This window comes from Kogia breviceps, chromosome 5, assembly GCF_026419965.1.
Source record: "Kogia breviceps isolate mKogBre1 chromosome 5, mKogBre1 haplotype 1, whole genome shotgun sequence".
NCBI classification, from domain to species: Eukaryota; Metazoa; Chordata; class Mammalia; order Artiodactyla; family Physeteridae; genus Kogia; species Kogia breviceps.
In genome coordinates, this window is record NC_081314.1 from 147,902,315 (window position 1) to 147,929,529 (window position 27,215).

The window sequence follows — 27,215 nt, forward strand, 5'->3', positions numbered from 1 at the left end:
GTCTGGGCCCAGCAGCCCTCCCAGGCTGCACTTTAGCCAGATCGCAGGGTCCTTTTCTGGGTTCAGGCGAGGGGGACCGGCCCTGGATCTGCTGAGAGCCATGGGGCGGCAGTGCTTTGGGGACAACCCCAGGCGCACAGCTGTGCTCTCTGAGAAACTCTCCTTCCTCTAGGCCAGCAGCTTCCTGAGTCCCCCTCCCCCGCCCGGTCCCGGCCCAGGAAACCCCACTCTGGTGTGACAGGTGCCCCCCCTTCCTGGCCGGCCCTCTCCCAGCAGCCTCGGGCACCTGCGAGCTTGGGGTCAGGAGGCCCACGGAGCAGGGCTGGGCGATGAATCACTCTCTGGTGCGGGGGGAGGGCCGGGCTCAGGCCACACGACAGTGTAAGGGGCAGAGAAGGGCCAGGAAGGTGAGGAGGGAGGGCAGCGGGGGAGGGGGGGGCTGAGCCTGCACACTCCTTGGCCACTCCCCCGAGACCCAGACCGGGGGCTTTGGAGCCTTGGATCCGGTGTGGCCCTGCGTCTGGCCCTGACACGGGCTGGCTGACCAGGGGCCTGTGCAGCTCTCGGGCCTTGCAGCTTGTCAATGTCGGTCTTGCGGGGGGGGCCCCCCCCACCCCCCAGGAAACGTGCACTGTACCCTCCCAGCGGGGGTGTGCCGGAAGTCCCCTCCCCAGAGGTCAGGGTGGGCCGCGCCTCTGGTCACTGGGACGAGCCCCTGAACTCCTGACGCCGAAGACCCCAGCCTCTTGCTTCTCCCTGATGACAGAAGGACCGACACGGATTCAGGGAAACCGTGCCATGTTTACTAGTAACTACAGAGGCTCTCCCCTTGCGACTCGGGAGTCTGGAGGAGTTACCGGGACACGTCGTCGGGGCAGGCAGGACGGCTGTGGGCCAGGACGGCCACCCTAGGGGGCAAGACCACCCCCTTCAGCCCCAGATGACCTTTGGGCTGTGGGGCGGGGCGTCCGTCACCAAGGACAGAATCGCCCCACATCACGTAAGCTGCCTTCTCGGTGGAAGCGCCCTCTTTCTGAAGAGTCGGGCCTGGAGGGAGAGGAACACAGGGTGTGCCTGTCCGGCACCAGCACTGCCGGAGCCGCGTGCGGGCCCCGCCGCCGACCAGCGGCCGGCGTCACAGCACTGGGGCCGCGCCGGGCAGTGGCAGAGCAGGCTGCCTTCTCCTGAGGTTCCCGAAGCGTGGGCTGCCCTCCCCAGGGTGCGGGCTGCGGGCTGCGGTCACGGGGAGGGTCCGAGCTGCAGGCAGAGCCTGGCTCCAGCCTCCTCACCTTGCGGGAGGGTGAGGTGGTCTGGTCACGCGGCTGCTACTTCCCTTCTGTCCCCTGCCCTCGAGGCGAGCCTCCATCTGCCGGCCCGGCTCCGCCTCCCCGATGGGTGTTCACTGCGCAGCTCGGTGAGCAGGGCGCTGGGGGCAGGGGCCACGGGGCCCCCAGAGGCCAGGACTCCGGTTGCTGGGGCGGCCAGGCGGCCTCTGCCCCCACGGCAGTGCCAGCACCTCGGACTCTCGCGCCTGGCCGGCCCCTGGCCTGGAACGTTCCCCGGGCCTGGCCCTGAGCCATGAGTCACCTCTCCTGTGCCCCGTGCGACGGGGACGGGGACCGCGGCCCGCTGCCCCGCCCTCCCCGGGAAGGTGACACGGGATCCTCACCCCGGGGCCACTGACCTCTGGGTCCCCGTCCGTGGTGGGACGTCGAGCAGCGTCCTGCTCACCACCCGTCAGAAGCCCGTAGGAACCCCCAGGAGTGGGAACCAAATGCCTCCACGCTGGCCAATGTCGCCTGGGGGGCGGGGCCACCCGGGTGAGGACGGACGGGGCGGGGCAGGGGTCAGGATGGGCTCGGTGGGCCGAGCCCGCGCGCACGCTGACCCACGCGGCCAGACGCAGGCACGCCGGCTGCTTGCGTCCTCCAGAAACGTCAAAACGTGGCGCTCGCTCACTGCCCACCACGCAGCGTGAGGAGCGAGCAGCGGCCGCCGGGGTGGGCAGGCCGAGGGCGAGCCGTGCGAGCTGGGCAGCGCGCCCTCGTGGCCCGGAGGGAGCGGCGAGGGTCCGCTGGGGCCCAGCGGGGAGATGCTGACCCGGGGCCCGGAGCCTGGAGGGCGTGGCCTCGACCGCCCGGGAGCCCAGGGTCCGGGCAGAGCCCGCAAGCGCGTGCGGGGAGAGCCGCGGGCGGCCGCGTCACGGGGCCTGGGCGGGAGGCCGGCCTAGCCGCTTCCCCAGGAAGGCAACCCCTTCTGATAGGAAAGCGGGAAGCACACTCAGCCTCCCTGCAGCTGCCCCGTCCTGCCGCGCTGAGACCCCGGCCCCGACCAGCTCCAGGGGCCTCTCGGGGTCTGCAGGCCGGGCCTCGGGCAGGACGGCGGAGCGGCCCCTAGGCGCACCCGTCCTGGTGTCCCATCAGTCATGGGGACAGGCCTGCGACCAGCTGGCGCACCCCACCTGCTGCTCTCAAGGGCCCCTCGGGCTTCCTGCTCGCGATGCCACGAGTCACCTTCTGTCACTCTTTGAGGAGCCACGCTTGTCTTCTAGTGCTTTCATGCTCAAGCCTGTGTGGATCCCTCATCACACCTATTTAAAAGCCACATGAAGGCTCTCTGGTACAAAAACAGACAAGCATGCGCGCAATTTCTGGGAACGCTGTTGGCTCAGGTTCCGCGCTGAGCCGGCCTTGTCGAGTTTGCTGCGAGTCTGGGCCTGGGGGGGGAGGGCTCACGTGCCCACCGGTGCCGAATGACCACAGGGGCAACAGACCTGCTTCCGGGGGGCGTGCCCACCGGGGTCACCTAGCAGCCACCTCTGCAGAACCTTCTGGAAACAGTGAACTGCTAGAGGCAATCCAGGAATCAACACGGAAACCGCCTGGGCAGGGTCAGGGCGTCGGGCCGCCGCCTCCGTGGACTTGGCCACTGCCCCACTCCAGTCGCCCAGGGCGCCCAGTGGGCTCCAAGGAACCCGGCACGTGAGGTGAAATCTCCATCACGACCGTGCAGGTCACCAGGGGAGGCCCGCGAGGGGCCCTGGGTGACGGTGCCGGCAGGGGCTGCCCAGCAAGATTCGAGGGAATTGCTGCCGCGTTTGAAGAAAGGCCACCATGCGGCCGGAAGGCCGCCCACCGTCCAACTCACGGCCCCAGTTTGAAGGACTGTGAGGGTCACCTGTCCACGCTGGTGTCTGCTGGAGACGGGTGTCCCAGCCCTGCCTGTTCCCTGCAGCGGAGCCTGAGCCTAGGGCCACCGTGCCCAGCTGCACCGCCCAGCACAGACCTTCTCCCAAAATTCCACTGTTTTTTTTTGTTGTTGTTGCTTGTTTTTTTCAATGTGTTTTTGAGGAGGGAAACCTAGCTTTTGACCAAAACAAACGAGGTCGGGTTTTCCTCCCAGGGAGAGTTCTGGAGGGACATGAATTCCAGGGGGTCCTCTGGTGCCGCCCGCTCAGTGCTTTGGGACACGTGTGCACAGACGCGGGGTCCTCGGGGCGGAGGTGGGGCAGGAGACTGACCAGCAGAGCCAGCACGTGGCCCCTGCACCTGGAGCAAACACGGCCCGGCACCGCTCGTCCCGGAGGAGAGTGAGTGGCCTCGGAAGCCCGTCCGGTCCAGGATGCCGAGAAGCGCTGCAGGCTCTTGGGGGCCGGTGGCGGCAAGGGAGCCGTCACAACCCTTTTCCTGCTCTGTGTTTGGCAGCGAAGGTGGGGAGCCCAGCTACCCGGGGGCACGTGCATCCCCGAGGAGTTGCCGACCTTCTCAAAGTGCTGCCAGGATCAGGGCAGTGCCCGCCACGTGCCGCCCGGGGTCGGCGTGGTCCTTCCGGGGGGCGCCCGCGTGTCCCCACGGGGCCAAGTGGCCCAGCGTCCGTGCAGCCCCCAGTACGGGCGCAGACGGTGTCCTCTGCCCGGCCTGCCCGGGTCGGGTCTCAAGCTGCCGTCCGACGTCCCCGCCGGAGGCACGTCCTGGGGGGCCCTCGTCACACGTGCTCTTGGAAGGAAAGAGGGGGGAGGGGCGTGAGCACAGAGTCAGCTCGTTCTCACTCTGGAAGCGGAGCCTCAGCTCCTCAGGAACCAGGACGGTGAAAACAGGCTTGGAAACGCCTGCAGACGGGAGCCCCGTCGGACTGTCAGGTCAGCAGGCCCGGATTCCTCGGCAAGCTGCTTCCTGCCCGCCCCGTCTGAAAGCGGCCTCGGGAGGGAATGTGCTGCGGCTCCAGGCGGCCGCGCGCCCCGGAATCTCCTGGGTGAACAGGTGGGCGGGCACCGCCGCGTGGCCCGTGCTCACCTCACCCTCCCCTGACGACCCTTCTCACAGGTGGAGAAAGGCTCAGAGGTGTGGTCGTTGGCCTCAGGCGTGGAGCCCGCCGGCCTGACCACGAAGGCCCTGGCAGCCCGAGGCACCTGCCAGCGGGAAACCGAAAGCGAAGGCCCTGCGTGCGGCTACCTTCCCAAACTGGGCTGGGAATCACTCTGACCTTTGCTCTGGGACGGTGAGGTGCCCGCACAAAGGGTCTGGACTGGCTGGAGAGCCCCGCCCCCCGTCTCAACCCCGTGGGGCTGAGACGGAGGGAGAACGGGAGGACGGGCCGGGCAGCTGTGGAGGGGCAGCGGGGCTGTGGTCCCAGGCTCTCTGCTAACATGTACGTGTAGCTGCACGTTTGGAAAATCCCATAGCACGATGTCAGCAAGAGGACGGGCTTACACGCCAAGGAAGGCCAGGGGGACAGGCCTTCGCTTGGGGTTTCACCGTCTCTGAAACTGGAAAGGCCTATTTCCTGGTCATCGAGTAGCACCCGTGCTGAAAGGCGGGCACAGAAGAGAGTGGAGCGCCCAGCTCGCCCGAGCCCGTGGACCCGCGCTTCCTCCACGGGTCTCCTTCCCTCCTGGCAAACTGACCTGTGAGCTCCAGCTCCGGCCTCGCAGCCTGGGCGCCTGTTGGAACAAAGCGGAAACACTCAGGGCGGGCCGTGACGGGGCCTCTCTGAAGACCCCAGGGGCCCAGCACTCAGCAGTGCCCCACACTCCACGGCTCCTCCGGCTTCCTGCTCGGGTGAGGGGCTCCTCAGGCCGCCCTGATTTCCAGGACGAGACTTCGTAAGAGGTCAGGGTGGGAAATGCTTCGAGATGCTCAAGGGCCTTCAGCGGCCTGCCTGGGTCGGCAGTGGGGCCGTGGGCAGTATTTCTGGGCAGATGGCATTGGCAACCAGGTGGAAGCTCCAGGCGGCATATGTAGAAACCCCGCCCGGCAGGCAGAGCCCCTACTGTGCACCGGCTCTGCAATCCAGCCGCTCCCTTTCCCTACCCTCCCGGGAGTCCAGGAGGGGCCCGACTTAGTTCATAAGGCCTCTGGGGATGCCCGCTGACCTCCACCACCAGGCCGACCTGGGGAGACTGTGCTGGTCTCCCCCCACCGAGGGGTTCCCCCGAGGCCCCAGCCCTCAGGCCCTCTTGTGACACCTGGGTGGTCCCAGGGTCCGCATTCTAGGCTCTTTTGCTCCCCACCGTGAGTTCTGCTGCTTTGTCTTACAGGGTCAAAACCCAGACTTTCTGGATCTGTCTTTGCGCTTGGCCATAACTGGACAGACGGCCTTGAGGGACTGAAGGCAACTCGGCTTCCACAGACACACCACGTCCACATTCAGAGTCCGCCGTCCCCCCCAGACCCAGAGACCGGACTTCCCTTTGGGGCACAATTGTGTCAGGATCTCGGAGGCGGAGGTCACGCCCAGGAGGTCTGGCGTTGCTATCCTCACGCACGGGAGCACTATTAAAGCGTGCTTCCCGTGAAAGCAGCACCCCACAGAGCTTGTAAACATCTTGGGAAAGGCCAGCCCTCACCCCCAACAAAATAAACGTGCACCGTCTGCAGCGTGGGCTTCTCTGATACCTGCGTAGCTTCTGTAGGGACATCTCCTCTTGCACAGCCAGCCCGTGGCCACGGCCACGGCCACGGCCAGCACGGCAAGGACACTGAGAACCGGCCGGTTCACCGCATCCTGGGTGTCGTCCACTGGGTCCTCAGTGATGCTGTCCTTGGTTCCCGTGAACATTTCTGCAGGAAAGGAAAGTAACCCAGGACTTACAGGGTCAGGAGGAAAAGGGCGTTTCTTCATCCTGAAGGAGAGAGCGCTAAGGGAAGTACTGATCCACCAAACTTTCCCAGAGGTATTTTGTGATTTTTAAGCTATAAATCTGACGGAGAGAAGGGTTTCCTCTTTCAGGTGAGCCTTCATCTCTTCCTGGAATGTCACTCCTCCTCACCCTACCTGTGTGACCTGTAATCCCAGCCCTGACTAAAGGTCCACACCTGGGAATGGGCGTGGTGGGAAGCAGTCTTCCTGGCTTTTTAAACTAAACTTAATTTAATTATTTCTAGCTTAATCGCTGGCTTAAAAAAATGATGGTGAAATGCACACAACACAAAATTAACCATCTTAAAATGAACAACTCGGTGGCATTTAGTACATTCACAAGGTCATGCAGCCAAAACCATTATCTAATTCCAGAACTTTCCACCACCACAAAAGGAAACCCCCTACCCATCAGTGGTCACTTCCCATCCTCTCTCCCGGCCCCGGGCAAACTCTAATCTAATTTCTGCCTGTTGGATTTACCTAGACGGGACATTTTGCACAAACGGAATCATACACTAGGTGGCCTTCCGTGCCTGGCTTCTCTCACTGCACGGCCCGTCCACACTGCAGCATACGGTCAGCGCCTCACCCCTTTTCGTGGCTGAGTAACGCTCCGCTGTGTGGACGCACACATCCCTCCGTCCACCCGCGCACACCTGGGCTGCTCCCACCTTTTGGTTATCGTGAATAAGCTGCCGTGAACATTCACGTACAAGTATCTGTTTGATTCTCGTCTCCAGCGCTCTGGGGTGCATGCCTAGGGGTGGAATTGCTGGCTCACGTGCTCCTTTTTAAGGAGCCAGCAGACTGTTCTTCACGGCGGCTGCACCGTTTCCCGTCCCGCTGACACTGCACGAGGGGCCCATCCTCCTGCCCCGTGTCCAACCATCGTGCCCGTTGAGAGTGGTTCTCACGGGCAGACAAGCAATAACCTCCCCGGGCAGCTTGTTACAAGGGTCCCGTGTTTGCCGAAACCCGAAGGAGCCGTGAGCCAGACAGTGCCTAGGCCTCCCACGCCCCTTAGAACCATCTGGAAGCTTTTCAACATGTCCTGTTGCCTGGACAGCCCAGAGGTGCTGATTCAGAGGGTCTGGGCACAGGGCGGGGTGACGGGGGTTGACAGGCTTCCCAGTTGTTCCCCAGAGCAGCTGGGCCGAGACTACGGCCCCAGGAGACCCTCCCGTGCCCCTTCCCCTGCACCCGGCTGCCCTGCTGGGACGCAGAGGCCAGCAGAGGCCTTTGGTGCAGCCAGAAGACCGTGACCGCTGAGTCCCAGGGCTGCGCCTGCATTCCAGGAAGGCGAGTGCCCGGGCACGGCGGCTCCCGGCAGCTGGGTGCCTCGGCGGCTTCTCAGCGTCAGGCAGGCCCCCGACAGCCCACCCTCCAGCTCTCCTGCCCCTCCTTCCCTGGCGTCTCAACACTGGTGCCAGGGACGCCCAGGCTGAGAGAGCCTGTGGCTTCTACGAAGGAGTCACCCGCCTATACCCTTCCACAGGGGGCCTGGGACGGCAGCCAGGCCCAGCCGGACCCCCCTGGCGGAGGAGGGGTTCTGGCTTCCCGGGGGGCACACGTCCAGAGAGCTGGGGTGGCGGCTGTGCAGGAGGGGCTTCAATCCTGATGCTGCCGCCGCCTCAGCCTGCAGCTTCTGAAGTGTTACATGACCTTTCGGAGGCTCAGTCCCTCATCTGTGAGATGGGTCACCGAAACTGACCCCCCCCCCCCCGACCAGGTGTGTGAGGATTCAGCACCCCAAGCACCTGGCCGGCCCTGCCCTCCGTCACCGGGTGATTCTCCCTGTCACCTCCTCTGAAGCCGCTGCCCAGTCGCCTCACAGGGGCTCTGTCTTCCACCTGCGAAGGTCCCCCAAGTCAGCCCCAGCCCCCAGCCTTGGGTCGGGGTCAGCGTGCAGAGCCGGGACCTTACCTGTCTGGCCGCTGGTCAGGTTCTGGTGAAGAAGCACATTCTCAATGCAGCAGCCCACGTCGACGGTGGGGCTCCGCCTGACCCGCAGGACGCTGACCACGTTGTAGAGGCCCCGTGCGTTCAGGGACACGGTGCTGTTCTGCAGGGCGTCGTCCAGCAGGCTGTTGTCCGTCTTGTTGATCCAGTACACGTTGGGCCGCGGGTAGCCGTTCGTGGACGTGCACGTGAAGGTGAACTCCTCGTCCTGGGATGGGCCGCTGACCACCGGCGTGCTGTAGTTCGCTGCAGGGGAGGGAAACGGGCTGAGGGGTGCCAGGCTCCGAAGGTCAGAGAAGCGGGGGGACACAGCGCCAAGGGTCAGGGTAGCGGGGAGGCAGCCGTCGTGCCCCAGACGCCGGAGCAGGGCCGGGACCAAGGCTGTGGTCTGGGCAGCAGCACAGGCCCCGATCTACCAGAGTCACGCCCCCCCCCCCCCGCAACCCACCAATAGGGGCGCCATGAGCCGGGCGGGAGGTGACCAGCACCCACGTCCCACCCCAAGGGGGCCGGCCTCCTTTGAGTCTAGTGACACAGTCAGCTGGCAATTCACCCGTCTCTCCACTGAACGGTGCCCCGAGCAGCTTGGTGGAGGGGTTTTAATTTTCTCCCTCAACTGTGATCTCATTTAGTGCCTTATACCACGCCCTCCTAATTTCATTAAAGCATCTAGTTTGGGTTGAAGTGGAGAGTTGCAAGGCAAGAGCAGCAAGCTTAGGGGCTCTTGTGAGGAAGGAGGCACCTCGGCTACTGGAAAACTTCCATAGGAGCTGAACGATGTTTCCACCCCCTAAGCTGCGCACGCGGTTTAAACAGAAGCCCGCTAGAGGGGTCTGGATTTCCTTTAAGGGAAGACACGGGTGAAGGAGCCACAGGAAACGGGTCTTCCGGGACGTAAGGCTGGAATGGAATCAACTCGGCAGCTCCTCCGTCTTACCTGCCACGTTTAGCGTGACCGTGACCTCCAAAATCTTTTCTAGTTCTAAGGATTTCCGAAACACCAGGCAGCTGAACGTCTGCTCGTCCCGGGGGCTGACGTCGTGCAGGTGCAGAGAGAAGTTGCCCCGCTTCATGGCGTCCAGGGACAGCCGGGCCCTTCCCCGGTAGTGGTTGTTACCATGGCCGGCAGAGCTGTTTCCCGAGAGGTAGTAAGTCACCACAGAGTTGGCGTTCCGTTTGCCCGGCACGCTGATTTGCCAGTAAACGTAAAGGTCATTTAAATCGAAGCTGTTTCCTTTGGGGTAAATGCAGCTGAGCCAGACGTCACTGCCCACCATCGCTCGGACTTCTTCTTCTTGAACCTCTGCAAGCATCCAAAAAGAACAGAATTCCTCTTCTGCACTTGACTCGTACGTAACTTTGAAGTCACCCTTTTGAGGGGTGGGGGAGCTTCTGGGTTGCACAACTCAAACCCCAATTCTGACTCATTTCAGTAGGAAAGGGATGTATTAATAATAAGATGCACATAGGAAAGCAACAATAGTTTAAAAATTCGGACACTGGCGGTAAGCTGCTCTGATGTATCGCCAGGGCTGGTTTCCTGTCATCGTGTCGGGAGCCAGCCAGGACTGCCCCTTCACTGTTTTTGCTACTTCTTGGGAGTTTACAATGAATTCAAAATAAAAAGCCTTTTAAAAAAAATTCAGACATTTGAAAAGAAAACATCAGCTTCTCAACAACACCATCAGAGTAGTGTTTGCAACTCCATCGGAGAAGGCCCAGCGAGGCTATAACCAGTCAAATGCCAGCAGGGAAAGTGGCCGCGTGCCCTGACCCGTCGCCCTGTGGGCTGGAAGGCCAGGCAAAGTCTCAGTCTCCACTGTGGTGCCATATCCCCGTTCTGCACTCTTCTGGAAGCTGGTGGCTTTGGGGAGCAAAGGGTCACGAGAAACAGGAAGCCCAGCTCCCAGCTCCTCTGGAAAGCGGAGGTTCTGAAACACTTGGGGGGAACTGCACTCTGCCTGCCCCAAACACAACACAAAACGAGAACCACGGGGTCTGGCTGAGCCCTCCCCTGTGTGGCTCTCAATGCCACACATTACCCTGGGCTTGGGGGCCCCGCTTTCTCACAAGGGCCCCTGGCAAAGCAAGCAGGGCTGCGGGGAGGGCCCCACTGACACCTGTACCCCGCGGTCCTCACTGCTCAGCACCGAAGGGCTTGGAAGTCTCCCGCAGGAGCGCCGTCCGCACTTACCAGCTCGCAGGCCACAGAGTAACAGCAGGAACAGCCCAGGACTGTGGAGAAAACAAGCAGAAAAGGCAGCAGGTGAGCCCCGCTTTTCCCAAATGGGGCCAGGGGCCGTTTACAGCCATCATCCCAGTGGGGCACACCCACAGCCAGCCCGGGTTCCAGGAGAGGAGACAGCGCCAACACCTCCCTACCCAGCAGGCCAGCCCCAAGGGGCTGGCAGCCCCTGCGAGGGACCAGCTCCCAAGTTAATAAAACACCCCTCAAAGCAATTATGAGAGTGTGATAAAGGGTATCGAGAGGGATCACCAGCCCCCTGGTGGCCTGGCTTGGCATGGATGGAGTCTAAGAAATTGTATAAAATCGGGAAAAAAAAAAACACTTTCGGGATATTTGACGTTTGAGAGACAGAGAAGGTGTAAGATGCACCCCGCCACCGCCAGGGTCTGGTGGGCCCTCAGCACAACCTTTTGAAGGAAAGTGATCAATCTGAAACCAGATCTGGTGGCCAGCTCAGCCCTGGGGGCCGGCAGATCCCTCTCGTGGCTCCCAGGCTCCTGGCACCTTCAGCCTGGGAGCCTCTGTACCCTGCACGCCTCAGCGGTGGCCCCTGGCTCACCTGTCACCACTCTGCCCCTGCCCCAGCCCACTCCTCGTTGGGTCACATAGGAGAAAGCACAGACGGGGCCCCTGCTCAGGGCTGTGGGCGGCTGCTGGCTGTGACACTGCAGTATTTTCTTTTTCCGTTCTTGAGGGAACAGTCTTTACCTGCATTTCCAACTGGGGAGACTGGGTGGGGGGGACCCTGGGGTGGGTGGGCTTCGGGGCTGCGCGTGTGGGACACCTGGGGATGGGGTACGTCACCAGCTCATCAAGGGAAGCACAGGCTGCCGACGCGAAGACCGCCCTGAAGGGGGCATTCTGACAAAAAGCTGTTGCCTCCCCCTCAGCTGGCGAGAGACCAGGAGTGACCAGCTGGCCGGCACCTTCCCCAGTTTGCCTTTGCTGAGGCAGGAGGGGGAAAACCCAGGCGTGCGGGGGTCATGTCACCAGTGGTGGGCGCCAGACGGCATGCGAGGCAAATAAGAGCGACCCTGGCACAGCAGAGTCACACCCTTCTTGCCTCTGGGCCCCCGCCGGGGGCGGGGAGGGGAGGGGAGGTGGGGGGAAGTGAGAGTGGGTCGCTACGTCTTCTCTCCCAGCTTTCCTCTTTCCCTCCCTCGGCAGGGACCCCCGACCCGGGTACACCCGCGTACTGTCACCGTCCCGCGCGGCCGGGGGGGGACAGCGCCGGCAGGCAACCGCGCCGCCCGCAGCCCCGCGCGGCGCCGCCCCTCCCGGAGCCCGAGGCCTCCGCTGCGCCTCCAGGCTCGGTTCCCCGCGCCCAGAGGGCGCGTCCGCGCACACGCTCACCTCCTCGGCCGCATGGTGGGGGCGGAGACCCCGGGCCACGGGGGAACTCGGACGGCGGGAGGTCTCGGAGCACTAGAGCCCGCGGGCCGCGGGAGCCCTCGGGCCGCGGGAGCCCTCGGAGCGGCCGGCACTCGCTGCGCTCCGCCGCGCCTCGGAGGCTCTGGGCGCGGAGCGGGTCGCCGGCTCAGCGCCCTCGCGGTGCCGGCCCCGCCCCTGGTCCCACCCCCGGCCCGGCCCTCCCACGGCCTTGGCCACGGGCCCGGCGCGGGGGAACGGAAGCTTGGACAGTGACTCCCCAAAGCTCAGCCCTTCCCAGGAGAGGGGGTCAGTCGGGCCCCGCGGGTGGCAGGGTGGGGCTCCAGGTCCGCCGGGCCTTGAGCCTGGGTGCAGTAGGTGCCCCGGCACGTCGGCGGCAGCGAAGGGCCGGGGGAGGAGGGCGGCCGAGGGCGCTGCGGGACGGCTTCCCCGGCTGGAGGGGCCGTGGAGACTCAGCGCTGCCCCGGAGGCGCGCAGAACGTCCGCGCCCCCAAGCGCCCCGCCCCCGCCTGCGCTTGCCCCGCCCCTGCGGCCGGAGAGCCGGGCTCCCGCCCTCCCTCCGCTCGGAGGCGCAGGCAGGCCCTCCAGTGCTAGGTGAAGTCCGAGCTCCACGACTCTTAGGGACGAATGAATGAGTGGCGGGAAGGAGGGAAGGCAGGCCGGCGGGCTCCACCTTCCAGAGTCCAACCCGAGTCTCCCCCAGCCAGCCTTGCTGCCCCGTCCTGTGTCAGTCCTGGGCCACCTGCCGCAGCATATTTGCCTGTTAAAGGCTCTGAAAAGCCCAACGCGTGGAAACCAGTTCGTCTTTGCTCCTCCGAGCGTGTGGGACTTGTCACTCTTTTTTGTTTTTTTTTTTTCCCCTGGTGTGGGAAAGGCGGCGCAAAGCCGCGGAGCTAGGGGCAAACGCCCTGTTTCCTTCCTTCCCCAGCCCTCCCAGTCCACACGGCCTCCTCTCTGCAGGCCCACCTGAGCCAGTGCTCCCCCGCCTTCCTCCCGCACCGGCCAGGTAGGTGCCGGCGAGGTGAGCGGGTGGAGCCATGAGGCGAGAGGACGTCCCCAGAAGGGTCCGGGCTCCCAGGCACCCCACCTCGGGTCTGGAGGCTTCTGTCGGGTGGACCAGGCGCGAGGGGTGTGTCCTGTGGCCCAGGCTCATGGGGATGCTGAGGCCAGCCTTTGGGGAGCAGGAGAGGCAGGGTGTAAAGGGAGGGCAGAGCCCGGGGGGCTCCCCTGGCCCCAGCCACCTGCATGCTGTCATTCTTTCAACAAAGATTTAGTGCCCACCTACCACGCACGGCCTATGTGAGTACTAAAGAGAAGAGCTTAAGATAAGAGAATCTCTGCCTGGTGGAAATTGACATTTCCGTGGCGACAAGAGCAAACCGGACAAGGAAGCAAAAGAGCTGGGCTGGGAGACGAGGATGCTGCTGAGGAGGAGGATGGGGGCTGCAGGTGGCCGGGCGCTGGTGGGGGGGGGCCCTGCAGTCCTAAAGCGCAGGGACTTCACCCCTCCCAGGCCAGGCTGCAGGCTGGGGTAGGGGATTTAGAGAGGCCAGGCAGGATCTATCCTCCCTTTGCGGGGGGGGGGGGGGGGCGGGGAGAAGGGACAGGGGTCCCAGCCAGGACTCCCGTTCAAGTGTCCAGTGAGGGCACAGACAGCCTGAACTTGGGTGGGGGGCATCGGGAAGGCGTTGCAGGATGGGGGCCAGGAGGAAAAGTAAGATCTGGCCAGGAGAACCGGGCGCGGGTGCAAATCAGATCAGAGATGGGGTCTCAGGACGCTGCTCACCCCCAGAGCCAGAAAACCAACGCCGCATCTAGAACAGAGGCAGCGGGACGCTTGGGGGGGTGGTGGTCACCGTATCACGCCCAGCAGAGCTGGAGGGGGCATGATAGCGGTGTCCTTAGATCCCCTCCCCCGAGATTGGCAGCAGCTGGCAGAAGAGGACCTCGTTTGGGGAGGGCCAAGCCTGCGTCACCCGCAGGTGAGGAGGAAGGGACAAGGGACCGGCTGGGTGCGACACCTCCCGCCCTCCTGGGTCCAGTCCGCTCCCACCAAGATCCCCACCCGACCCGCGGTGCTGGGGAGCGGGAGGGGTGGACCCCACGCGCAACCTCCGGTGCTGGGGGATGGAGGGCCCCGCTCGGTTAACGCCTCCCTCACAGCGTGGGCTCACGGGGAGCGGGGAAGGAAAGGTGCCCGGTCGGCGTCCAGGGCTGCAGCCCTATGGTGCAGCGGGGGGGGGGGGGGGGGGGGGCACAGCCCCAGGGCAGCGGGGGAGGGAGCGCGGTGGGCTTCAGGGGGCGAACGCCACGGAGCGGCCGGCTGCTGTGGGGAAGGCGTCAGGCTTGGCTTCCTGGGCAGCCCCCCTCCCCGGACCCCGGGGGGCCAAGTTCTGCTGCCAGGCCCACCCAAGAGCGAATGCGCTGTTTGTTGAGCAGGCAGGCAAGCGGTGGGGGGAGTGCAGCTGGGCTGGAAGGGGACGTCAGAGCAGGACCGACGCGGGGCGGGGGGGGGGGGGACACGCCGGGAGCGGGCAGAAGACCAGCCCCAGGAACGTCAGACTGGTAACCCCCCTCTGTGCCTGCGTTGCCCCATTTGCGAAGTGGTGAGATAGTTATAACGTCTTCCTCATAAAGCAGCTAAGTTGATACGTGGTTATTGTGAGTGAACACACATAAAGCATTCACACCAATACTGGCACGTGGCTTACGAACAGAGGATTTCAGGACGAATGAACACACAGAACAGCCCTCAGGAGGCTTCCTGCGGGTGAGGTTAGGTTTTCCTCTCTTGCCCTTCACCCGTGACTGTTTCTCAGGCAGCGGGGCGGGGGTGTGTGCTGGGGGGGGGCGGCGGAGAGAGAAGCCCACCCTGAAGGCTATCTAGGCCAACCTGGGAACCAAGCCGGAGTTGCTTCTGTGCTGAAGATTGAAGGCTCTGGGTGCAGACACAGAAGCAAGACCCCATTACCTCAGACTCGGGGCTTCAAACAACAGAAATGCACCCTCTCAAGTTCTGGAGCCGGGATGCCTGAACCAGCGCTTCTCGGGGGGGCTGGAGGTGAGGGTCCTTCCCGACTCTCCCGCCCCGGGCGCCCGCTGTCTTGCAGCTGCGTCTCTGTCCCCACGGCAGTGGCCTTCTCTGTATGGCTCGGGTCTCCTCTGCCACCCCTGGCGAGGGCCTTCGGGATCCCACGTAATCCAGCACAGTCTCCCGATTTCCATCTCATCACAGCAGCCAAGTCCTTTTTTTGCCTTATAAGGTGACATTCACAGGTTCTGGGATTTAGGACAGGACCATCTTTCTGGGGTCATCAGTCAGATGACCACAGGGGGTCACAAGGGGCCTCTGTAGGCGGGATTAAATACTTAGAGGCAGAATGCCAAGGTGCTTGAGAGAGAGCAGGAGATATAAAGCTGCGTTGAGAGGCTCTGGGCCCCGCCTGGGAGCAGGCTGACATAGAGCTGACGCTGGCAGGTGGGGCCCCTTGGCGCTGGCTGCCTTGGGTGGAAGCAGCTGTTCCCAGCCCTATCCCGTCAACCGCTGGCACGAGTGCCTGTCTCTGTGGTCAGTTTGGTCCCAGAGCTTGGCCTCCCTGGAGGGTCTCATCTGTGCTCAGATGCTCCTGTCCCCACTGGCCCTCCGTGTTTTCTGGGGCTGCCATGACCTTGGTTTCATTACAGACCTTTAGCCCCTGGACAGGAGACCTGCGACATCAGAGCCCAGTATCGTCCTCCTGTATAGCCTGGAGAGAAGGTCTTCGTGAAGCCGAAGCTGTTTCTATCTGCCAGGGCTCTCAGTGGGTGTGTGTGTGTGGTGGGGGGCGGGGTGTGTGGGTGTGTGTGTGAGAGAGGGAGAAAGAGAGGGGGGGGAGAGAGACAGGAAGAGAGATAGTTTATTCAACGAATTGGCTCATGTAGTTATGGAGGCCTGATTAACCCAAAACCTGCAGGGTGAGCTGGCCAGCTGGAGAGTTGTGCTTGGAGAGAATTCCTCCTTGCTCAGGGAAGATTAGGCCTTTGATGGCTTGGGACTGTCTCAGTCTGATGCAGCCACTATAATGAAATTCCACCCACTAGGCAGCTTATAAACAGAAATGTCCTGCTTGCAGTTCTGGAGGCTGGAGGTGGCAGATCAGGTACCGGCAGGGCCGGGTGAGGGCCCCTTTCACGGTCACATGCTTCTCGTGTGTCCACACGTGGGCAGGGGTGAGGGAGCTCCCTGGGGCCTCTTTTGTAAGGGCACTAATCTCATTTTGGAGTCACCTCTCAAAGGCCCAACCTCCTCATGCGATCACCTTGGAGCTTAGGTTAGGTAGGGTCAACAGATGAGTTCAGACGACAGCGCCCACGCGCATTGTGGAGCGTAACCTGCTTTACTCACAGCCCACTGATTTAAGTATCAATGTAAAATGCAGAAAACCCTTCACAGAGACCTCCAGGATAATGTTTGAACAAATGTCCGGGCGCCGTGGCCCAGCCAAGTCAACACACAAAGTTAACCATCACAACTTCTATTTCAAGATACTTTTAAAACACCCTTCAGAAAGTCCAATTGTAACCCCACCTTTCTTCCACAAACCACTATCAGCACCAGCACTGGTCCCAAGCTTCCCCAGGTCACAGTGTAACGCCCAGGACAAGCAGAATCTATGTGCCTATCTGAGTCTGGGTCCCTTTGGGGAGTTTTCTGGTTAACCTGGAAAGGCCCCTTTGGCATTCATCACACGTGACTTGAAGCCGGCTCTGTCAATGCTCCAATGGTCCTGTCCTCACCAGAGCCCGGGGCAAGCTGGGACCCCGCCTTCTGCAAGCAAGTCCCTCTGGGTTAGGCAGGACCAAAGGTCGCATGCTTCACGAGTGGACCCGGCCTTGGCCTCCGTGCCCTCTGTTCAGCCCGTCCTACTTGGCTGACCGAGTGGATATCTACACTTTGCAAAGGTTTGGGATGTTCCCTGTGGCTCTAATCAGGGTGGGTGATTTTAACCATCAAGGCACACGGCAGCCGCGACGGCATCGGCTGCGTGTACAAATGGCACAGGTGCAGCGCGCGGTTATAACAACGTGTCCCGCTCGTCTTTTTCACATACTTTCCTGTGTCCTACAGAATGAAATAAAGGCTGTGCTTATACACAAAAACACCAAAAAAATGGCCCACAACGATCATCATAAATATATTTTAACCTCCCAGCTGGCACACAGAAACATTTCCAGCAGCACAACGTGCACGATAATGTCGGGGTCTCGTCCACCGTTAGACCCGAGGCTTCGCCCCCTCCCACCAAAGGCCATGGTGGGAGCAGGGCCCTGTATCTCCAGACCCAAAGGGATGATGGGCCTGTAGCGACCATGGGAAATCTGAAGTTAAGCAAATAAAATAACAATTTGAAAAGGAAAAAAGAAACAATGTAATGAAAGTTGTCTTTGTTCTAGGAAAAGTCTTTTTCTTTTTTTTCACGTATAATGACTCATTTATAAAGAGGAAGTGAGTTCTGTTGAAAAATACTTGAAATATTCTCTCAGGGGGAGAAAACAATTCTTCACCAGCATGGCTGGGCCCTGGGCCGGGGGCTTTGCTCTCTGCCTGTCCTGAGCCAGCAGGGATAATTCCTCCTGGGAATCCAGAGCCGAATGCCTGCTGTGAAGGAGAGCGGGGGCTTGGTACCCACCCAAGGGCTCCTGGGAGACGGTGGGCAGGGGAGGCACCTGGAAAGCTGGGGGGCGCCAGTCTCGCTAGATTCCCCGAGGCCTCTGAGAGAAAGACCCCGCCTGCCTTCTGTGGGTTTTTCACCCCATGGAGGGTTGACAAGCATGTCCTGGGCAGTAGGGGACGACGGCTCCCACACGCCTCCCAGGGAGGGGCCTGTCACTCGAGACGGGCGCACAGAGGGTCCCCAAGGGCAGACCACCGGTCCAGCTCAGCAGGCCTCGCTTTCAGGGTGGAGGGGCCACCACGGAGCAGACCCACGGGGAAGGGAGGGCGGGACTCGTGGGCAAGGTTGGTCGAGCATGTTCCGTGGCCCTCCGGAGGGCTCTTCCGCGCCCGAGCTGAGCTGGCTGCCCGTGGGCTCCGGGCGGCCTGTGCCGGGGTGCCACGCAGCAGGGACCCCGCTCGTCATGTGATGCAAGCCTGGGGACTCAAGTCTCGCGGACGTGGCACCTGGCACCTCGCTGGACTCGGGGGACGTTTCTCGGCTCAGTTTGGGGGGGTGGAGAAGGCCACGGCCAAGGTGCCAGGAACCCACAGCGCCCCTGCTGGTGCCCTCCCTGCCGCCTCCTCGGGGCAGCTCCGCTGTCCAAGGGAGGCCGAGGCTGTCTGAAGGCAGCTGCCCGTCATCCCAGCAAAAGGGTCCCTGCTTCCAGTGAGGGGGGTCTCCCTGGCGACGGAGACAACGTGAGCCTGAAGGGAAGCACCTGCTGCGCTCCTAGGGCCCAGGCCCCGCCACCCTCCTCCGGGGGGGAGAGACGTGGGGAGGCGGCCATGGAGGAGGTGGGGTGACCCCCAGGTCTTCCAAAAAGCTAGTGTTTCGGAACCTGCCCCGCCTGGCTCCCCGCCTGCCCGCTACGGTCCTGGTTGGGGGCCTGGTGGGCGCCACAGCGTGAGCGGGGAGGAGGCTGGCCCTGTGACGTGGTGAAAAGAAGTTTCCAGGCACTGTCAGGAGGAGGACCCTTGACTTACCGTCCTGGAAGACGCGGGCAGCGTCGGTCCAGCGCGAGGGCAAAGGCCAGGCGCGTGGGGCCTGGGGGAGGAGACGGCCTTCTCCTCAAGGGCTCCGGGGGGCAGCGTGTGGCAGGGAGAGTGGAGGAGGGCAGGGTCCCGGGAGTGGAAAGGCTGCCTGGGGCGGCGGGTGGCCGGACCAGGGCCGTGGGGGTGCAGGGGTGGCGAGGGGACGCGCATGAGAATCGCCGGTCCTGAGAATGTTCCAGGAGCACGGAGGGCCGTGTGTGCCTGTCTGTGCGTGCACGAACGCGTGTGTGTGCGCGTATGTGTGTGTGTGAAAGCCCAAGGCAGGCCTGTTCGAGGGGCTGAAAGAAGCTCGGTGCGGCGCAAACGCACACAGTGGGGTGCCCGTGAGGATGTGGGCTTGTGTGAGATGAGTGTGAGCCCGTGAGACAGCGAGTGTGTGCTTGGGAGCGTGCGGCTGTGCGGGGCGAGGCACGTGCCCGGAGCCTGGTGGGGGGGAGGACCGGGACCGGGGCACACGTGCCGCGTGGCTCCCGTCCAGGGGTTCGTCCGCAGGTGAGAGGCTCAGAAGGCACCAGTGCAGAAGCGGGGAGAAGGTCCCCGAAGTGGAGAGGGGGCACCGCTGACCTTGAGCTTGTCCAGAATTTGTGGGGCGGCCCCTGACCTGGGCACAGAGGCTGCCCCGGGCACGGCTCTGTGTAGAAAACCCTCCGCTCTCTTACACTCTCAGACTTGTTTCCCTGCTGGACCCGAGGCGGCCGGCGTCCCTCCAAGCTTCCAGGGATCATCGCAAACGCACAGGAAATACCTCTTCACGGCGGGGATATTGCTCCACACGTGCACGGCGTCCTGGATGGTACTGCCATGGACGTCCTGGATGGTCACCGGGTCAGTCTGAGGGATAAAAACGTCAGCTATGAACTGGGGGGACGCACAGGCCTCAGCCGCCGTGGCCACCACGCCTGAGCCCAGAACAGCGTCCTGGCCCCCCTAGACTGATTATGTCTCCCAGTCGACATTGCTTACACATCACATCTTTTTTCTTATAAATCACCTTATAAGGAAAAAAGCCGAGTTTTGTTTTGTTTTGTTTTGTTTTGTGGTACGCGGGCCTGTCACTGTCGCAGCCTCTCCCGTTGCGGAGCACAGGCTCCAGACGCGCAGGCTCAGCGGCCACGGCTCACGGGCCCAGCCGCTCTGCGGCATGTGGGATCTTCCCAGACCGGGGCACGAACCCGTGTCCCCTGCATCGGCAGGCGGACTCTCAACCACTGCGCCACCAGGGAAGCCCCCGAGATATTATTTTAGACCTTTTAACTGGTAGATTATTTTCATTCCCACAGGTCAACTGGCCCAGGGACTCCCCGCCTGCTCCGTGGCAGAGGTGGATTCCCATGAAGGACAAAGAAGTCCTTGCTCTTTGAGCCAAGAGATATGTCATCTCAGGCAGATAAGAGGCTTTGTGGACCTACAGCAGTGTTTCCTAAAGGGCCGATGCTTCACGATGCCCACAGGAGCCAAGGGAGTGGCTGGATCCTGGGGCCGCAGTCGCCCTAGAAAGCACCGGAAGGTCAGGGAAGGAGGGGCTGGGGGGGAGTCGTGGCAGGAGGGAGGTCATCCAGTCCCCAACACCCAACCAGGTGGCCCGAACTCTACATCTCCGGACTCGGAGTGGTGGGGTGTGCAGAAGGGCCCACGTGGACCGTTCCCAAGTCTGACCGTCCCTGGACACATCAGTCTCCTCCCGTGTCCAGACACCTGGCCGGGAGGAGAGCTCACACCTGGATGTACTATCAGGCACAGGGCAGAAAGAGACAGTCCTGTACTGGGCACGTCTAGCTGTTGCCTGCCACCGGCAGGAAGGTCTCTTTTTTGCCTCTACTTCTGATTTGGGACCAGTTCTGTTCTACCAGATGTGCCCACAAGACGATCACGAGTCAGTACCCTTGCTGTCCTCCAAGTTTGCTGACGTCTGGCACCCAGGTTTGGAGACTGTGCTTTTTGTCTGGACTCACGGTTACTATTCATAGATTTTTCAGTAAACAGGTCCCCTTACAAGCCTCATCATGACTGCTGATATGTGGTGACATGTCAGTATTTTAAAATTCCAGGCTTCCTAAAAAGGAGAAATGACCACTCATGCGGAAGAAAGTAAGAGAATCGTGAGGCCACTTTGCTCAACCCTATGAAAATGATTTTTAAACTTTAATTGAATGGGTGACATTCTGGGAAAACATAACTTACCAAACTGACCTCAGAAAAGATTGAAAATCTTAACAGGTGAGTGCCCACAGAAGAATTGCTCCCGTTTTAAAACAATGGCAACGACAAGCAATGCTGGCAACTGCACAGGAAAAGTCTGTCAAGTTTTAAAATATTTTTATGAAACAAACTTAACATTGACATCCCAACCCAATAAAAATAGCACAAAACAAGAAAACCTCACACACCTGCCTCTCTCATGCTTGTCAAAGAAAAAATCCTACAGGAAATGCAGTTCACCAGATTTCAAGCAATCTGTCAAAACAGCCATACACCACGACTAAGTGGGTATTTTCCAGGAATGCAAGGACGGATCACTATTAGGAAATCTATTAGTATATTATATCCTATTAATAATCTAAAGAAGGAATTTAATTATCTCCATAGACGTAAAAAAGAACATTTGACAGAATCCAACAATTATTCTTGAAAAAATGGCTCAAAAAATAGAAATCAAGGGAAACTTCTGAAATTTCCTTAACATAGTGAAATTTATCAACCTCAACCTCAAAGTCAGCATCAGCTTAGAAGAGAAACACTGGAAACATTTACGTGAAAGTCAGGAACCAGGCCGGCATGTCCCATCACTACTGTGATTCAACGTGAGACAAGAGAAACGTGTCTGAGATACAAAATTAGAAAGAAAAAACTATCATGACTTGCAGATAATCCGCTCAAATACCTAGAAGGTCTAACTGAATCAACTGTCAACCACTGTCATCCACAAAGTAATCCAAGAAGGCAGCAGAAGCTAAATTAATGTAGAGAGATCAAGTTCCTAGTATCAAACCAGTAAGATACAAAATGGAAAATCCCCACTGCATAGGAGGGAAGAAGACAGGCCATTTGGGAGCCAAGGCGAGGGAGCGCAGAGAGCCGGGGACACCCCGCGGGCAGGCGAGGGGCACGGCAGCCCGGCCGCCGCGGGGTCTGCGCGGACACCCTCCCAGGGCCGTGGCAGCATCCCTGCAAACGGCCCACGGACCCCGCGGCCTCACTTCCGGAAGCCACCCCGCAGGTGTCCCCACTCACGCCCCCGCCTCATAGCATTGTTCGCAAGAGCAGGAGATCGCAAAGAGCCCAACTGTCCCCGGGAACAGGTTAAAAGGGCATTTTTCACATCCATACCAGGTAAAACTGCACAAAACAAAACACGTACGTCAAAACAGAGAGTGAGGAAGGTACTTTTCCAACAGAACGATTTCCAAGGTAACGGTTAAGTGAAAAAAGCCCGACGCAGGGCAGCGGGGCGGGCAGACGTGTCGGTTTGTGAAGACGTCCCGGAGGTGGCCAAGGACCCGAAGACAAGTGCAGTGGGGAAGGCGGGAGACTTTCACTGCGGGGACCCCGGGCCTGGCCCGGGGCTGCCCTGTGTGGGGGTCAGCTGGGAGGCACGGGCCCGGTCAGCCCTGGACGAACCGGTCACTGAGTCCAGAAGTGGCTGCTCTAATGGTCAGGCCTTGGGCCTGAGGACAGAAACAGCAAGGCTGTCGGTGCCCCGGGATGGGTCTGAGTGTGTGTGCGTGTAACCGACCGACGCACTGCGCATCGCGGCGTGGGAGTGTGTGCGCGTGTGTGCGCGTGCGAGCACGCGTGCGCACGGATGGGGTGGCGGGGAGGAGAAGGGCGTGACCCGAGGTGGCGGGATCTTTCATCCAGAGCGGTGCAAACTGCTCAGACCTCAGTGGTGAGACAGACGGCCCTCGTGGGCCCTGTGAACTCTGAAAACCCAGGCCTCGGGGCCGGGGCCCGAGCGGTGCCCCCCGGGGGCCCCCAGCGTCCCTCGGGGAGGCCGCGGCCCGCACCCACCTCCAGAAAGCGAGTGGCCACGACGCGGTCGCGCTCGGTCAGCACCAGGTTGTCCACGAACATCCAGAAGAAGGGCTGGGGGCTGCCCGGCCGGGGCCTCGCGTACTGCAGGATGCGGTGGAACTGGTACAGGTACCACGCTGCGGTGGGGAGCGATCGGGTGGGTCTGGGCTCTGCCCGGAGGGCCCTGGGACGCAAGGGCGGGGCTCTGGTGGGGACACAGGTGGGCCGGGTGGAGACAACGCAGGTGCGCAGGCGCGGGAGGCCAGGCCACGCCCCGCAGGGACACACCTGCGGACAGGGTGGGAGGGGCGCCAGGCCGCCCTGGGGTGACGGCCCCGCTGGCTGTCTTGGCTGTGGTGATGGCTCACGGGGTACGCGCTTCAAAACCCACCACGCTGTACACACTGAATACGGACGATTGACGTATGTCTCTGATGCCCCAATAAAGCTGATTTTTTTTTTTAAGAACGCAGACAGTTTGCGATTCCTGCCCTCCCTGAGGAGGGCCGGGCTGCGTGGGAGGGCGCGGCAGGCAGAAGGCTCTGGAGTCTGAGCAGATCCCACGGCCTCTTACCCGGGGGATGGTCGCAGGCGTGGCCCCGCGGGGGCGTGGAGCCGTAGGCGAGGTCGAAGGGGCCCCATTCTTCCACCTGCGGGAGAATGCGGGCGGCTCAGGAGGGCAGAGAGCTCCCCCCGCCCCCGGGCCGGGCACCTTTTCTGTCTAACCGTGTGATTCAGGCTGACCCTCACGGAAGGGGTCGGGGGGTGGTCAGACCCGCCCCTTGGTTCAGGGGGTGCAGGGAGCCCCACTTTCTCTATCATCTCGGGGAGGCCGGCCCTCCGCAGAGCCCTGGGAACCCGAGCGCGGTGATTCCTTCGTGCCGGGCGTGGCCCTTACAGACCCTCCAGGGAGGGTGACACGGGGCCCCCAAGGATTCACGCGGATTCTGTGTGTTGCTGGGAAATACAGGTGGAGGCCCCGATGGGTCGCCGGGCGGCAGGCAGCCTTCCCCGGGGAGCGCGAGCCGCCCCTGCTGCAGCCCCCGCCCCCCAGCCCCGTCCGGCCCCTACATGCAATCCCACCTGAGCTGAGACGCTGAGGATTCCTTTCCCCCATCAGGAGCCCCGGTGACTGAGGGACCCGGTTAGAGACTCTAGCCCGTGTCGCTCTTCTTGAAAAACAACGGAGAGACCCAAACACTGATCCCTGGCTTTCTGACGGCAGCCCGTCCAGAGCAGACGTGGCTTCCCTGGACCCTCCCCAAGTCACTTAACAGAAGCCGACACCCGACGTTAGCCTCCGGCCTCACGTGCCCCTGACCTCACGTGCCCCGTCTCAGTCAGCTCTGACCCTGACCCAGGCCCTCCTGGTGGCAACTGGGCAGCGGGCTCCAGGGAAGCCTCCTCACTGGTGCGAGCACAGCAGCGGGTCTGGACAGGGAGGGGGCACGGGGGCCGGAGGAGGTGAGCGTGGCCTGGGGGCCCGGGACCCGCACCCCAACACCACACGAAGGTGGCTGCTGAAATGACCCCAGGAAAGGTCGTGAAGGAAGCCAGGTCTTAGAGGGAACACCCCCCGCTGTCCCCGAGAACCCGCCAGTGTGCACTTTAAACCCCCCGAAACCCGCAGCCAGGCGTGGCTGCGTAGACGTGGAAGCCGGACACCCCCGTCTCTAGGGTGGGCTGCAGGGTGGGAAAGCCCATTTTACAGGCCTCGCGATAAAGGAGCGAAGGCAGGACTGGGCGCTGGGGAACCGAGTGATGATGGCACACGTGAGCCACTGTCACCCCTGACACGCGAAAGCTCATTACGGGAGGGGGCGTCTAGACCCTCGGCTGCGCCAGCGAGAGCCCCTCCATGTCTGATCTGTTCTTGCAGCTCCGCTACTTGGGGAGGGCCCGTGTCACTCTCCGGTCCGGCCTTGACCGTCCTGCCCTGGCAGGGAGGACCCCGCCCTGGGGGGCCTGGGACGAGGGTGCGGGTGGGCGCAGGCTCCAGAAACGCTTCCTGGTGGGACGTCCGAAGGGGCCCGAGGGGCAAGAAGAGGGCTGTCCTGGGTTTCGGGGCAGGCCAGACGCCAGGGTGACGGAGGAGGGGGCGTCTCCAGTCTCAGCCAGAGAGGAGGGCTGGCCCCTGGGACACGGCGCCCCGGCCAGACGGGGAGCAGAGCTGAGAGGCCCTGCCGGCCCCCGGGGGGTGAAGCGGGCCCCCCCACATTGGCAGCTTCCTTGCTGCCACCTCCTATGGCCAGTGCTCCGGCCCCTCTGACGCCGTGCCCATGGCTGCCGGGCTTTAATTCTCTTGTGAGAGGCTGTGTGGGCGAGCGGGTGACGGACCGGGTCTTCCTGCCCTGAGGCCACAGAGGAGGCGTCCAGGCCCTTTCCCATCAGCGGGGCTCGAGGCCCAGCTGCTGAGTCATTTTTAGGCCCTTCCTCCAAGGCCGCCGTCCAGGACAGCACGAAATAGCCTTCGAGGGAGCCAGAACATTTCATGACGGCGCTCGGAGAATGTTTTCAAACAATCAGGGGTGGCTGTGTTCGAGACTCAGCTCTTCATTTTAGGGGGTGGGGGTGGGGGGAGGAATCGCCCGCCCTGGGCGGCACATCACAGGTGGTGGGGTGGGCCCCTCGGATTGCAAAGCAGTCGGGCAGGAGGCTTGGCCAACGGCTCTCCTCTGGGCGGTGGGCAGCGGGGGGCTACGGACACGCCTCTCAGCTCTCCCCCCGCGGGGGGCCGACACCCCCAGGTGGGCCCTGCTGGGGACAGAGCATCCGGGCTGCCACGCCCCCTCCTCCTCCTGTCCGGTCCCTGACCCCCGACGCACCCCTCCCCCCAGTCTGCTCTCCCCCTTGGTGCCTGGAGGAACACAGCAGTACTTACGTCCCTCCTGACTACGTCGGTGACATCATCCAAATGCTTCAGTTTTCCCGGCGCCGAACCGTATTCCAAAAAGCCCAAACTCATCAGCTCTGGGTGGGGAACGAAGGGGACACACAGGGCTGACGCTGGTTTTTGACCCCATGTGGAACTAAAGGGCCGCCGTTAGCAAGCGGACTTTATCTTTTCAACCGCATGGCAGGGGCAAGCAAACTCCACGGAGAACGGATTTCAGAAAGGCGAGCAGTTTGTTGCAAAACCAGGCCCTCCTGGCTGCCATGTGGCTCTCTGGGTTAGGAAACCACTGGGTGGTGGAAGTCCGTGCTGATGTCACCTGGTCCAGCTGTGTGCAACGGCTGGGTTGCAGGGGAGTTTGCAGCCTGGGCTCTCGCCCGGAAAGAATCTTAACCAACTGAACTAAGGATGTATCGTCCGGGCAGGGACCTGACGGCTGGGAGGCCATGGGCTTCCTTCAGGGGAAAGCCGTGCCCACTCTGTGCGTCTCAGCCCCCAGGTCCCTAACACGGGTGTGCACGAGGCCACTGTGACCACGCTACACAAGACATGGGGCGTAGTGCCAGCAGCGGGGTGGACGCCCCCCCCCCACCCCCGCACCGTTCCATTTGGCCAGAGACAAGGAGTATTTTCATGGATTCTTCTTACATCTGCCGGGCCCAGCAGAATCCATAGGATTTGCAAGGGCACCCACCAGCAGGTGGGGTCTGCTGAGGGTACAGAGGGGCAAGACACCCAGGCAAGGCTGGAATGTGGCACGTGGCCAGCCTGGGCAATCTGGGAGATTTGGGTAGAGAGGGAGGGTGCGGGGAGCCCTGCGAGGGGTGGGGCAGCCCTATAAGGTGGCCAGGTATGTGGAGGTGTCTGAGGTTTGGTGGCCGTGGGCAGGGCCGTCCTAGGCAGAGAGCCTGGGCCCCATGGCCCTCACTACAGCATTTCACACCCACCATCTTGCTACGTGAATTTTCTTTCCAAGGCATCCCTGCCTAAGGAAGGAGCCCCAGGCGCCCCTGCAGCCCCCTCCCCTCCTGAAAAGGACCCTCAGGTCACCAGCCTCAAACAGGCAGCAAGCGCAAACATAGGGGACATTCCGACCCCGCCCACCGCCCACTCCCCGATCCCCCACGAGTCTCGCTCCAGGCAGACCCATCTTCCATCGTCAGTCCTCAGACATCACCGCACCCACCTTTCTTGATGTCCCCAAAAAGGGACAGCACCCGGACGGGCTCTCTCTTCCACACAGGCACAGTCTTGTACATCTCAAGGGGACTCTCCTATTTATTTTTTTAAAGAAAAGGAAGTTCTGAGGACTGCTTGGTTGTAGAGCCCATGAGCGACAAGAAAAATTCTTTCTGGCTCCGCAGAAGCTTTTCCCCTGATGAATGATGACACACCTGCCGGGCCGGCCGGCCCCGCCCTGACTGCACTGACCCCCAGGCCTCCCTGAGACCCCACCCATCCCCCAGGACGAGGGCTTCTGCCCTCCACACCAAGCCCCCAACCTGGGCCATCTCTAGCAAAGGAAAGCCAGGTGCCAGGGGATTTTCCTGATGGTGAAAGAAGATAATTCTATCCCGAGAGAAATCACCTCCCTTGTATTTCTTGGGAAGAGTCTCGGACCTGGGGCGTTCTGAACACCCAGGGCCGTGGGATTCACCCGACCCCTCTCCATCCCCTCTGCGGGCTCCCAATGTGGGGCTGAAGCCACACGGCACCCCTGGAGGCTACCAACGTCAGGCGTCTCCCGGGCCAGGCCTGAGCCAGCCCCTGAGTCCTGCCATGAAGGAGCCGGGCTGAGGACAAGGAAGCAGGGAGGCCTCCTCGGG

General features: G+C 62.0%; 1 protein-coding gene across 3 annotated transcripts; it reads right to left on the bottom strand.

Moving 5' to 3' along the window:
- Window positions 1–781: 781 nt before the first annotated feature.
- On the bottom strand, window positions 782–25,662 carry LOC131757386 (ICOS ligand). Of its 3 annotated transcripts, XM_067035221.1 has the most exons (10): window positions 25,378–25,662; window positions 23,071–23,146; window positions 22,494–22,633; window positions 19,231–19,316; window positions 10,295–10,335; window positions 9,038–9,403; window positions 8,065–8,346; window positions 5,895–6,059; window positions 4,904–4,939; window positions 2,113–3,995 (listed from the first exon to the last, which is right to left on the bottom strand). In XM_067035221.1, the coding sequence occupies exons 1-10, from the start codon at window positions 25,459–25,461 to the stop codon at window positions 3,985–3,987; spliced, it is 1,287 nt and encodes a 428-aa protein (XP_066891322.1). In that variant the 5' UTR covers window positions 25,462–25,662; the 3' UTR covers window positions 2,113–3,984. The 3 variants fall into 3 exon arrangements, with proteins under 3 accessions (XP_058920792.2, XP_066891322.1, XP_066891323.1); XM_067035222.1 differs by lacking the exons at window positions 22,494–22,633; window positions 23,071–23,146 and having other exon boundaries at window positions 25,378–25,609; XM_059064809.2 differs by lacking the exons at window positions 19,231–19,316; window positions 22,494–22,633; window positions 23,071–23,146; window positions 25,378–25,662 and adding an exon at window positions 11,702–11,887 and having other exon boundaries at window positions 782–3,995.
- Between the last annotated feature and the right edge of the window lie 1,553 nt (window positions 25,663–27,215).